Below are 13,908 nucleotides of genomic sequence, written 5' to 3'. Positions count from 1 at the left end.
ACTCATTGAAGTGGAGCTGAAGGAGCGCCAGTCCCTTTCTCCTTGGAAGCCGGGAGTGTTTTATTGTTCTTCACTGTGCACAGAATGCCAATGACTCTAAAGCTGGAGGAAAAAAAGACTCTTAATGAGTTTCAGCATTTTAATGTACTGCAGGTTCCCAATTGTATGAATTTAAGAAGCTTAGCAATTCGGTATCTTCTGAATAATAGCATTTATTTTATACTCTAAATACTCCCAGGGAAGTCTGAAAAACATTGTAGCTTCTTTGGTATAATAGCTTTCTTTGCTGGGCTAATTGACTTGAACAGTGGAATTGCTCCTTAAAAAAAAAAAGTCACACAGTTTTGATTAATGAGCCCAGTAATAAAGCATTAATCGTTTTAGCTCATGAATGATAGGAACAGTATTCTCTTCCCCCCACATCCTATTCCTAGATTCTCTTGCTGACACAGTGGCCATGTTTTAGGATCTCATCATCAGTTTAACCCGCCCCTTTCTACATAACTTAATAGAATGTCTACTAAGTTTGCACCTATGAGGAACTCAATGGGGCAGGTTCTAAATAGCAATCATTATTTTATTTATGAACATGACTTACTTGTAGTTAGTAGCTATCCCTTTTGAAATGCCATAAAATTATTTCTATAATTTAGTAATAAGTATAAAATGAGTTACTGAGCTTCCCCTATGTACCTGGAACTCTACTAAATTTTTAGTGTATTGTATCATTGATTTCTCACAGTAACACTCTGAAGTTATTAGTATTATTAAGTCCACTTTAAAGTTCAGGAAATTTGGTGAGAAATGTTAATAACTAGTTAATGTCAAAGAACTAATTGGTTAATGTCAGAGCCACCATGTTACTATCTGATTATATATTATTCCTACTCAATATTTTCTCAAGGTTTATGAATAAAATTATTTTTGTTGAGATTAAAATATATAAATAGGTTAGCTCAAACTGAAATTTCTAGTTGTCTTAGAACTTAACTTATTACAGGGTTTTTTTTATATTTCAAGAATTAATTTTCATGTTTATTATGTAGCTGAGACACCATTTAGGAATAATTTAGATGGTCTCATCACCATTTTGAGGAAAATAGAATTTCAGGTGATAGACTATTAGAGAATCTGCAAGGCAAGTGTCTACATTCTTAACTATACTAATGTATTGACTGAGGTGAAATGGCTCTGTATTAGTGAAATGTAGTTGTAAATTATCCACTAAACTCAACTCTCTATGGTAGCCAAGAATCATCATCCTATCATGTTTGTATCCTCAGGATTTAGCTCAGTGGCTGACATAGACTAGAACATTAAATGTTGAGTGAGTGAATAAATAAATGGTCAATAGCAATGATGTAAAAAATAAGTGGATGATCCATTTAGTAAAGTGCCTGGACTCAAAATATGCAAATCAACAAGTGACTTGGACTCATATTAGTGATGTGACCCTAAGTGCCTCCAGTTTTTCAAGCATGCCAGTCTACTGAAGTTTCCTAGAGATAGAAGGCAGGGGGAAAATGAGATGTATGCATTCCTTTTTCATTGACCTTATAGGCAGTCTTGGTAAAATCATTTAGCTCATTGTGGAGGCACATTAAGAATAAGACTTACCTCTTTCCACGTATGAGTTTTGAGAAGTTTATAATTGATATATGCTGACGGTGATGAAAGTTTCTCTTTTAAGAGGCAAATTGGTTTATCTCATTTAAACACCTTGGACCCACGGTTGCACCTTCGCTTTGCTATTTCTCTGCCAGGATCACAATGTTAATACAAGAAATGGACACGTGACAGTAGCACCTAGTAAGCGTCCTCTCCCGACCTGCCCCCTGCATTCTTGTTTTCATCATGAACTATCATCATGAACTATGCACACACACACACACACACACACACACACACACAAACACATGCATGCACATTTTCTCCAAACTGATGTTAAGGACCATAAGCCACCAAATGTTTGGTAGTCTGTTTTGGCTCTTTTGGAAAGACTGTAATTAAATAAACCGAGGATATGCCATCTTTCAGTTAGACAAACAGCATTCAAATGTACAGCCAGATTCTTAAAAAGTGTTTCCTCTTCCTCTATCACCTGTGAAATGTACATGTCTTTAAAAAGCCAGTTTCTTGTGAAATTGACATTGGACAATTTTTAAATAAAAGTGGATTCAAGCAAAAACGCCATGCAACAGCAACATTTTGTACACAAGGCTATGATTTTTAACTTTATATTATTTATTTCTATTTCTATTATTGCCCAGCCAGCCTTATAAGTAAGACTTAACTTTGGGTCTTCTTTTGCTAATTCATTCCCTCAGTATGATTAAGTGATTTCCAGTCTTAGAAAGGTAAATTGTGCTGTCAAGTAGATTTACACATTGAACATCTGTATGAATCCATCCAATGGCAGCTCCTTCACCTTGACCTGTCAGAAAAAGTTGTGAGCCAGTTATTAAATACACTTCACCTATTTTGAAATCTCAGGCCTCTGATTGAAATAGATTGGAATTTGAATTCTAGTTGGATTTCTTAATAGCTGTGCGCCCTTGGGCAATTGCATAGCTTTCTCACGTGTAAAATGAGGACATTAACTGTATCTACGTCAAGAATTATTTTAAGGAATAAAACCACAATAAATTTAAATAACTTTCAATCATAGTGCTTAGCACATAGTCAGCATAAAATAAATACGAGTTGATATTTTACCATAAAATGGTAATGGTATGAATCTTATCTAACAACAAACAATTTATGTGACTTAATGTTAATCCTATGTAGCAATAATTATTTTCCTATAAATATGTCTCATGCAATATTTGAAACGTACTTACACTAAAAAACTTGTTTTTTATTTACAGGAAATTTATATTTAACAGGGTGTCCTGTATTTTGTCAGGGTGCTCTAATTTCATGGGACATAGTGTTTGCCACATGAGCTCCATTGTATAATTCCATGGATCACCATTTGTGCTGTGTTCTGGGGGTGTCATTGACATAGAATACAATGAAAATGGTTGCCCTTTAGTGGAACTCTATGTCCCTAATACCTTTCAACATCTCAGTGACACGTGTCTTTATAAACCAAAAACAAAAATGCTTTCTATCTGTTCGATATTGATATGTTGTTATGATTCTTCCAGATGGTTTTAGTAGGGTACCATAATAAAGATGTGGTTATACTCATGTCATTTTCATAACTCCAGTTATCTGATGGAGGATCATGGTCATTATCAACAAATCATGTGACACCTTTCCATCCCAGAGTTCACAGCAGGCTCATAAAAGAGATATTCCTGGAGAGTCACTTCAGAGAAGTGAATCAGACGCTGAGAAAATGTGGTGTGATTTGTTTACAATATTGAGTAGTTCTCTATAGTTTTGTTTCCTGTTCTCAGTTTTGACTGTCAGGACCCTGAGTACAACACCAGACGTATTTGTGATATAGTAATATATTACAATAAAACTATAGAGAGATCTCAATATTGTAAAATGTTAATTTAGCATTTTCTCACAGGGGACACCATCACGTCAGGGCTGATAGCTGGTGATACTGAGCTCGAGTTCATGAGGTGCATGTGGAGGGAGAAGTCAAGGAAAGCCAGGAATCCAATCTGGCCACCTATCCCAGGACCACAGGTAATGCCAATTCAGTTATAAAGACCCCAGAGGCCCATTCAGTCATTCACTGCTCACCTCAACTTGAGGCTGCTCGGTTGATGTAGAAGAGCTCACAGCAGCCTTAAAGAACAACACAAAGAACCAGTGGTTCAGGTTGTCCTGAGCACTCGGCATCGTTCTATAGTCAGATCACTGCTGAGTTTATTATTCCCTCCAATTGAATTTGAGGATGTGAACTCCAACCTCCAATGCTATGCTTACATTAAATTTGAAATAATGAAATGTTTCTTTTTCACATATGTGTTCCTTAGAGAAATCGTTCTTATTGGTGTTTATTTCAAGAAAATTACTCTTATTGGTGCCTTGGGAGGAAAACCTAGTAGTCAGCCTCCTAACTCTAGCGCCATGGGAAACTAGGGGAGGAGACATCACCCTTTTAGTGGAGCAAGAAGGCAATTGAACACATAGGGCAGCCCCCTTCACTGCTTAGCAAACAGAACAGAGCACACATTTATTCAGCACCGTTTAGGGACGAGGATGAAGGCCTACTTCTTGGCAGTCCTTTACTTTTTCCTTTGCTCTTTAACGCATTAGCTTGGAGGTGTGCTCCCAAAGCACCTATCTTAGGAGAAGGCTGTACACCCCTTTTCCTGCTCAACGGCCATGGCTGTGTGGCGAGGGAATGCAGAAATCCTGTGTGGAGGTCAGAGCTGAGCCTGCGTCTTACTTTTTCATAGCAATACAGATTTGACAAAATTAACCCATTGTATTAGACAGGGTTCTCTAGAGAAATAAAACTATGCATATGTATGTGTCTGCGTGTGATTTTTTTAAAATGTGGAATCTGCTCATATACTTATGGGGGCTGTCAAGTCCCAAGATCTGCAGTGAGAAGGCTGGAGATCCAGGAGAACCCATGACATAGTTCCAGTGTGAAGGCCAGCAGGCTTGAGACCCTGGAAGAACCAATGTTCCCGTTCGAGTCCGAAGGCAGGAACAAAGCAGTGTCCCAGCTTGGAGGCCAGCAGGCAGAAAGAATTCTTTCTTAACTCAGGGGAGGATCAGCCTTTTTTCCTATTCCGGTCTTCAACTGATTGGATGGGGCCCGCCCACATTAGGGAGGTCAATCTGATTTACTCAGTCTACTGATTCAAATGTTAAACTCATCCAGAAACATCCGCACAGATTCATCCAGAGTAATGTTTGACCGAATATCTGGGCATCCTGTGTCCCAGTCAAGTTGGCGCATCAAATTAACGATCACACACATATGATACTGAAGCAAATCTGGCCAGAATGGCAGGCTTCTTCCAGGTCTCAGCTAGAGGTGCTGTAACTCCTATAGCCATGCAGCAAACATGCTGAGAATTCTCCTAGAGGGTGAGGACATCTTTTTACAAAGTTGGTGTTAAACTAGTTCTAAAACCTTAGATGCCTTTCAGCTTGTTAATAATACAAGAGGCTCTGACTCTGCTTCTTTTTTCAGGCTAAGAGAAAACATTTCATTTTTATCATTAATAATTTTTTAATTGCTACAACATTTAAAATAGATTGTACCATTAAGAATAATTGCTCCTTTGTCTTGCCATTGATTTTTTTTTTCTACAGGTAAAATCCAACGAAAAGCAATATTTATAGGCAATATCCAGATGGTGTAGTGTGGTAGAAAAAGTACTAGATCAAGAGTCAAAAAAAATATATCATTTATAATGTCGTTTATTTACTTACTAGCCATGTGACCTTGGTAACCTTCTTAAGATATCAGAAGCAGCTTTCTCATGTGTAGAATGGAAATAATAACTCTTGCCCTATCTACTTCGTAAGGTAATTATAAGGGGCTACATGAAATAAAATAACCCTGAAACACGTTGAATACTATAAAACTCTCCCTATGTAAAATAATAATAGTATTATCTTCAGTCTGTATGAATACCTGTGTTTTTAAAGTGTTACAGTCACATGTTCACTTTAGGGTTGTTTCAAACTTCCTCAGGGTATTTTCTGGATGTTTTATCACAACTGCTGAAGATAATTCATCTTATAATGGCTTTGTCCACCTAAATTGTTAAAAAAAATGACTATAAATTGGTTACACACAATTTTGTGATTAAAAAAGGACTTGAGAGTATAAAAATAAGCAAAAACTAACAACTTAGTATTATATGATGATGGGAAAAATAGGAATATAGTTCCCTAAAAGAGTGTTACTTCAAGTTTGGTTCACCAAATAATACATTCCCACAATGAAATAAGCACAAAAATTTAGAGTAAGCATTCAAAACCTTTTATAACAATTTCACACTAACATGACATTTAATCCAAATGTAATTTGGGTCCATTGAATGTAATAATAAAAATTACAATTTGCATTTTTCATATATTTTAATTTTACTTTATTAATATTTCTGTTGTATTTTGCACAAATTTGGTCTGTGACAGATTGTAAATAAAGTGGGTCTCCACGCCAGGTAGCTTGGGAAACGTTTTAAAATCTCTTAATGCCAATAACTACTTCCTGAGTACGTAATGTAGTTTTGTCAAACGTGTGTTAGTAGATTATCTTGAAATCCTATTCTGTTAACCACCTTTTTTGGAATCATGTATATTTAATAACCATAATGCATACCCCAAAACACAGCCCCAGACATAACCTTTGACCTAGATATGGGCAACCATTTTTTATCCTTCATTTGTATCCATTTGCTTAGCTACCTTGAAATGTTTGAAATTCTAAAGTTGTTTTAAAGTGGTAAAAAGCAAATGAGTGCTAATAAATCTTATTTTGGCAGTTTGCATACACAAAAAAATCCAAGAAAAGTGAAGTCATTTCAGGAAATGAACTTTACATATTCTTGAGTGAAATGACTTGTGTCTGTTCTCATTAACAATGGAGATGGTATTTTTCTAACTTTTTCACCATCTTTTGAGAAAACTAAGTAATAAATCAAGAAATTCCAGTGCAGATGAAAATTATGTGGAAATAGACCAAAATGGGGAAATTATGGTATCAATTACTCATGGGGTCAATTAAATGTAATAGATGTAAAAATTGCAGTCATATACTTTTATAAACTAGTATATGCTGTAAAGTATTCATTCGGTGACTATCTAGGAAATGCCGGCTAAGGCTAGGAACTCTTTTTATTATTTTTCCATAGCCTTAGCTTTGTAACTAAAGCCAATTGATGAATAAGCACAAGTGACTAAAACAAGGACTTCAAAGATATTTCTTTCTGTCTGTACTAATATTCCTTTGAATCACAAAATGCTGTCTACTGGTCATCAGATTTTATGAGCAGAGGCAGTGCCATGAATTGGTAAGAACATTAGACCAGGTATAAAAGGACATGGGTTCTATTTCTCATGTGTTACTAATTAGCTGGACAACCTTGAGCAAGTCATACCCACTCCTCTAGCTTGTGTTTTGTTCTCTCTGTGAAATGATCAGATTGGTTAAAATGCCCTCGTAGACCCATTCTGGAGCTAAATGATCATAAACATTTAAGGTAAAAATATTTTTTGAAAGTTCTTTAAGATTGCAGTGATGACTGAAAAGTTCAGAGGAAAGTGCTCTTTGGTTCATGGTGCCAAAGAATCTTTTAAATCAGCATCTATTTATATATACCCCTACATAAATAAAATTGAAAGTAAAAATATGAATGTATGTATTATTCAAAAGTTCATTCTATGCAGAAATTAAGATCTATGCTCAAGTCAATAAATATATTCAAGACGAATACTGCATTTCAAAGGACAGAATTTCTTAATAAATAACACTGTCCAACACCATATTCTTTCTGTGAATACAAATTAAGGAATGACACTGTCCAATGCCTTATTGTCTCTCTAAACACAAATTAATGAGTTGGCCTTACCATTTGAATTTGGATTCAGAACATAGCTTTCTGGGCGATCCCTTATGTACCAGGCTCTGCATGTTTATTGCACACCATTTGCTGCAATGCATTCTACACTTGGGGAATTTAGAAATGGATTTTAATCAGACAAATTGGTGCACTTCTGCCTACAGAAAATGAAAAGATCTGTACAGTACTCTGTATAGTGTTGTTGGTTGCTTATGATTATTTAGCCTGATCAAGGACACAGGAGAGCAAAATGTTGGGCAAATTTCATTCTATTCATGGCACCACCACATGTTGCAGCCTGCTCTTCTGGAAGCTCTGGGTTAAGACACGAATTCCCAAGATGTGGGACATGTATCTGTCTCTCATGGAACTTGAATTGATATAAGTGTGTAGGGTCCAAAAATCAGATCATAAGAAAGTGTGTTTTTTTTTAAATTTCTTTCTCAAATATTATTTTTCCCAGGAAAAAAAAGATTCTGGTGCTCATGTGCTTCTGACACATCTTTTAATTACAAATCTCATTTGTTACTGAGAAAGAGTCAACCGCTGGGGTCAAAACCTTCTGCAAACAAACATCATGGACATGATTTAATAACATTGATTTGTTCCCTATTTTTACAGTAATCTATTTATGCAAAGTTATGGTACCAACATAAACTTATCTTTTGAAATAAATTTATTTATACCCAAAGGTATGTTGAGATTAAAAAAACTTTTTATGTAAATAAAATAATAGCACGTCACTGTCAGAATGTTCTAAAATGATATGCAAATGAATGAAGCTTGGGCAACTTGGGCTAGTGGAAAGTACACTGAGTGGCAGATAGGAAACTTGGTTGCTAAATCTGCTTCTAACTTTGTCACTAATTATTGGATTGTCCTGGGAAATAATGATGAATCTCTCATGCTTCTATTTCCTCATAGCCCAATTAATATAATGATAGTTGCCCAGCTACCGTTGGAGTAACAATGTGAAGATTAAAAATAAATGCTGGGTAGTGAAATTTGTAAGTTGTATGTGCATGTGGTTCATTATTATGTATCTGAAACACCACTTTTAAAAATATATATATTTTTATTGATTTCAGAGAGGAAGGGAGAGGGAAAGAGAGAAATATCAACGATGGGAGAGAATTGATCGGCTGCCTCCTGCATGCCCCCTACTGAGAATTGAGCCAGCAATCTGGGCATGTGCCTTGACTGGATTCCATCAAACCTTGGACTCTTTAGTCCCCAGGCTGATGCTCTATCCACTGAGCAAAACAGGCTAGGACAGTGGTCGGCAAACTCATTAGTCAACAGAGCCAAATATCAACAGTAAAACGATTGAAATTTCTTTTGAGAGCCAAATTTTTTTAACTTAAACTATCTAGGAAGGTACATGGTTATTAACTTAATTAGGGTACTCCTAAGGCTCGTGAGCCGCAGTTTGCAGACCATGGGGCTAGGACTAAAACACCACTTCTTCTTTTCTTTTTGGGGCTAGGACTAAAACACCACTTCTTCTTTTCTTTTTTTCTTTTTTCTTTTTTTTTCACCATCCCAGCAAAAAATAGGAGGGAAGGATAATATTATCTCTGTTTTCTTTCTATGATCATACCACTTAGTGTGTGTGTGTGTGTGTGTGTGTGTGTGTGTGTAGAGAGAGAGAGAGAGAGAGATTATAGTTGTATATTGTCTACAGTTATACTATTGCTAAATACTGAAGTTGTACTGTCTTTTTCTGATTGATTATATGTTTATTTTTACTATTTTCCGTGGTGATAAATAAATATTTGAAAACTAACCTATGTTTAAAAATGAACCTATGCCCAGCTGGTGTGGTTCAGTTGTTGACTTATGAACCAGGAGGTTACAGTTAGGACTGTGGGCCTGATCGCTCTTGAGGGACGTGGAGGAGACAGTCGATCCATGATTCTCTCTCATCATTGATGTTTCTCTCTCTCTCTCCCTCTCCCTTCCTCTCTGAAGTCAATAAAAATATATTTTAAAATAAATAAAATTAAAAGATGAACCTAATAATAGATCTTATTAATATTAAAGCTTACTAAAAATATTATGGCCTATCTGAATATTTAGAGCTGTTTTAAAAATAGTGGATTTTAGTTTCATACCAGAATTGTTACTTGACCTTAAATAATATTTGGAGTTTTGCTTATTGTGTTTTTCCCTTGTGCTTAAAATGTCAAATTTTATACAATATCAAATTTTCTGCAACTTATGATACCAAGTCTTAACAAAAGATATTTTACTGTTATGTAATGTCATTTCCTATAGACTTCAGGATTTCTCTTTTATTATTTAATCTCACTTATTCTTGAAGTTAAGGTTGTTGTTTTAGTTAAAATATAATGGTTCGATGAAATAACATGTATTTTAATGTTAATAACTAATTATGTCAGGTTATTTTGAGACATACATACAACTAAGTTCCAATTTATTAATGCATTATGTGAAAGAGAACATTCATGTACATAGAAATAATGCTAATAGTTGTTTGGTTTCCCATTCTATTAAGCAAAACTTATTTAAGCACTATTTTTGCTGGATTCGAAAGTGATGGGCATCACAATTTATTTGCATATAAATATTCATGGATGGTCTAGGGCAGCGATTCCCAAACTTGAGTAGTCATCACAATCACCTGAAAGACTTTTCAAAGCGCAGACTACTTGGCTCAGCCTCAAGTTTCTGATTTAGTAGTTCTGGGTGGGGCCTGAGATTTTGCACTTTTGGCAATTCCTGCATTGATGCTGAAGCTGATAATGCTATTCTGTGACCATGCATTTTTCCTCATTGGTCTGGTGCAAGGCAGTATAGCAGGCCAGTGAAGCTCAAGAACTTTAGCAATACCCCCAGATTTTAGCCCTGGCTTTCTTACTTACTAGCTTTGTAACTTGGACAAGGTAGGGATCAGTTTTGTCATACTAACAATTGCCTGGCCGGTGTTGCTCAGTGGTTGGGCGTTGACCTATGAAAGAGGAGGTCACGATTTGATTCCCCCATCAAATCCCCAGTGTGGGGCATGCACGAGGAGGCCAATCAATGATCCTCTCTCACCATTGATGCTTCTCTCTCTCCCTTCCTCTCTGAAATAAATGAAAATGTATTTTTTAAATAGTAACAATTATATATATGGAGAGAGAGAGAGAGAGAGAGAGAGAGAATATTGAATGAAACAATGCATATTAAGAGTTTAAAACAATGCCTAAAATATTATTAGCACTTGGTAAATGCAACTAAAAGTGATGGTAATTAGAGTGGTAACAGTAAAAGTAATAGTTAATAGTAATAAAAAAGAATTTACTTATTTACCTTAGTTCAATTGCAATAAAAGTTCATTAGTCTTTTTTAAGGAAGGCTGGACAGAAAGGTTGCTTTTCATTGATGATATTGTTTCTATAACAGCGGTTCTCAACCTGTGGGTCGTGATCCCTTTGGGGGTTGAACGACCCTTTCACAGGGGTCGCCTAAATACATCCTGCATATCAGATATTTACATTATGATTCATAACAGTAGCAAAATTACAGTTATGAAGTAGCAACGAAAATAATTTTATGGTTGGGGGTCACCACAACATGAGGAACTGTATTAAAGGGTTGCGGCATTAGTAAGGTTGAGAACCACTGTTCTATAGGAAACATTCTGGCAAGAAGGGAATTCAGTGAAGAAAAGCAATTAATTCCCTTAGTGAAAGAAATTTCAAGACCATGCTGAAGTAGAGTCCAGTTTACCGTTTAATCAAAACTTTATCCATTTGTGCAGTAATTTTCTCAATATTTAAAACTTACTGCATTTGTTTCTTTCCTTCCTTAGCAACAAGAGCAAGACCCAACAAACCTATACATCTCAAATCTCCCCATTTCCATGGATGAGCAGGAACTTGAGAATATGCTGAAACCCTTTGGACATGTCATTTCTACAAGAATACTAAGAGATGCTAACGGGGTCAGCCGAGGAGTTGGCTTTGCCAGGTAAAACACTTGCTTTGTATATTATTTATCTTTCCTTCTCATTTCCTCTTAATTCCAGAGCCTTTCTAGCACTAGGGCCCAAAGCAATATAAATTTTAAAAGCAGTTTATCAAACTCATTCTATGTATTTTTGCTTCAAGACAGAGAATCTCAGTGTAATTATAAATAGGTTGTGCTTTCTAAAATATGTACATCGAATGTTTATATGTGTCTGGAGTCATAATGTATGCATACTGAGTTCCCAAGCATCTCTATGGCTAAAGATCAACAAAATCAGATGCTGCCAATTTCTGTTGGGGATAATAAATGCCCAGTACCCCAAAGCTAAAGAGCCATGTGGTGAACGAAGCATCCAGATGGTTTTGCATTGATTTCCAAAGAATGAGATGATAGCATTTCTCAGTCAGCAGAAGAAAGAAGAGAAGAAAGATACAGAGAAGCAGGACTTGTTGGGAAGTCAAGGAACACAAAACTGTCAGAGGAGGTCAAGAGGGCATTTGCACTTCAGAGGCCCTGGCTGTGTGTTTTTTGATGTTTTACACAGAAACAAAAAAGCAGATTGCACTTTTGTCATTGTCATAAAAGGAAGACTAGTTTTTACTTAACTTTAAGGGAATGTTTTTAGAAGAGAGTCTTAGCCAGGAACAGAATTAAGATGGTTGTACCTGCTGTGCTTTCATGAAAAACAAAGCTAAAGAAACCACAGAGAAGAAAGAACTGCTCAACCACACACAAGAAAAGGAAAAGCTGTGTCTCCAGGGCTTGGTGTGTGCATGTCTCCGGCTGACTTCACATGGATGAATGGATGGATGTTAGTGTCATCTGAAAGTCAGTCCATTGTAGACAGGAGTGTCCACTATGATAAACCCTGTCATCACTTGGCCAACCATTCCAAATCAACCCCTGTTAACCCACTTTGAAAGACAGCACATGGTAGGGTGTTTTTTTTTTTAAATCTTTATTGTTGAAAGTATTACAGATGTCCCCATTTTTTTTCCATTGACCCCTGCCACCCCTCACACACCCAGGGCTTCACCACACTATTGTCTGTGTCCATGGGCTATGATTATATGCATACAAGTTCCCCAGTTAATGCCCCCCTACCCTTGTTGGCACCTCTCTGATGATTAGTGACATTGAACATTTTTTTCATACATCTGTTGGTAATGTCTACTCAAGTCCTTTGTCTATTTTTTAATTGGATGGTTTCTGTTCCGAGTGTTGAATTATATGAGTTCTTTTTATATTTTGGAAATTAACCCCTTATCAGATGTATCATTAGCAAATATGGTCTCCCATACAGTGGGTTCCCATTTCTTTTTCTTTTTGTAATATGTTTTAGAAGGGAGAGAGAGAGAGAGAGAGAGAGAGAGAGAGAGAGAGAGAGAGAAACATCAATGATGACGGATAATCATCGATTGGCTGCCTCATATACAACCCCTACTGGGGATCTATTATGCAATCCAGGCATGTGCCCTGACTGGGAATCGAACCGTGACCTCTCAGTTCATGGGTCAATGCTCAACCACTGAGCCACACTGGCCAGGCAGTGGGTTCCCTTTTCATTTTGCTGATGGTTTCCTTTGCTGTGCAGAAGCTTTTTAGTTTGATGTAGTCCCATTTGTTTATTTTTTCCTTTGCTTCTCTTGTCCTAGGAGATGTATTGATGAAAATACTGCTATGTGAGATATCTGAGATTTTACTGCCTAGGTTTCTTCTAGGATTTTTATGATTTTGCAAGTTATATTTAAGTCTTTTATCCATCTTGATTTTATTTTTGTGTATAGTGTAAGTTGGTGGTCTCGTTTCATTTATTTACACGTACCTGGCCAGTTTTCCAAGCACCATTCATTGAAGAGACTATCTCTATTCCATTGTATGCTCTTGCCTCCTTTATCAAATATTAGTTGACCATAATGGTATGGGTTAATTTCTGCGTTCTCTGTTCTTTCCATTAGTTTATATATGTTTCTTATGCCAATATCAGGCAGTTTTGATTGTAATGATTTTGTAGTATAGTTTGTTTTCTGGTATTATGATCCCTCCAACTTTGTTCATCTTTCTCAATATTGCCAAGGCTATTCAGGGTCTTTTTTGGTTCCATATAAATTTTTAGAATATTTGTTCTAAATCTGTGAAATATGCCATTGGTATTTTAATAGGAATTGCATTGAATCTATAGATTGCTTTGGGTAGTATGGACAAATATCACATGATCTCACATACATGTGGAATCTAATGAACTAAATAAACTGACAAACAAAATACATCCAGAAGCATGAATGCATGGAACAGACTGACAGATCTCAGGAGGGAGGGCTGTGGGGGGACAGGAAAAGATTAATCAAAGGACATATATACTTATATGCATAGCCCATGGACACATACAATAGTGTGGTGAAGGCCTGGGGTGGGATGGGGGCCGGGTGGAGACGAGCAA

At 36.3% G+C, this 13,908-nt stretch overlaps 1 protein-coding gene across 11 annotated transcripts in view; it reads left to right on the top strand.

The window, feature by feature from the left end:
• Positions 1-13,908, top strand: part of RBMS3 (RNA binding motif single stranded interacting protein 3) — a 606,121-nt gene that overhangs the window by 358,300 nt on the left and 233,913 nt on the right. For all 11 annotated transcript variants that reach the window (XM_006087592.3, XM_006087588.3, XM_023752958.1 and 8 more), the window contains exon 5: positions 11,311-11,468. In XM_006087592.3, coding sequence (XP_006087654.1) covers positions 11,311-11,468 — 158 coding nt within the window. The remainder of the gene's footprint in view (positions 1-11,310; positions 11,469-13,908) is intronic.

This window comes from Myotis lucifugus, unplaced genomic scaffold (assembly GCF_000147115.1).
Source record: "Myotis lucifugus unplaced genomic scaffold, Myoluc2.0 scaffold_39, whole genome shotgun sequence".
Classification (NCBI taxonomy): Eukaryota; Metazoa; Chordata; class Mammalia; order Chiroptera; family Vespertilionidae; genus Myotis; species Myotis lucifugus.
Note: the sequence above shows the minus strand (reverse complement) of the source record. Positions and strands in the feature narration are given on the sequence as shown.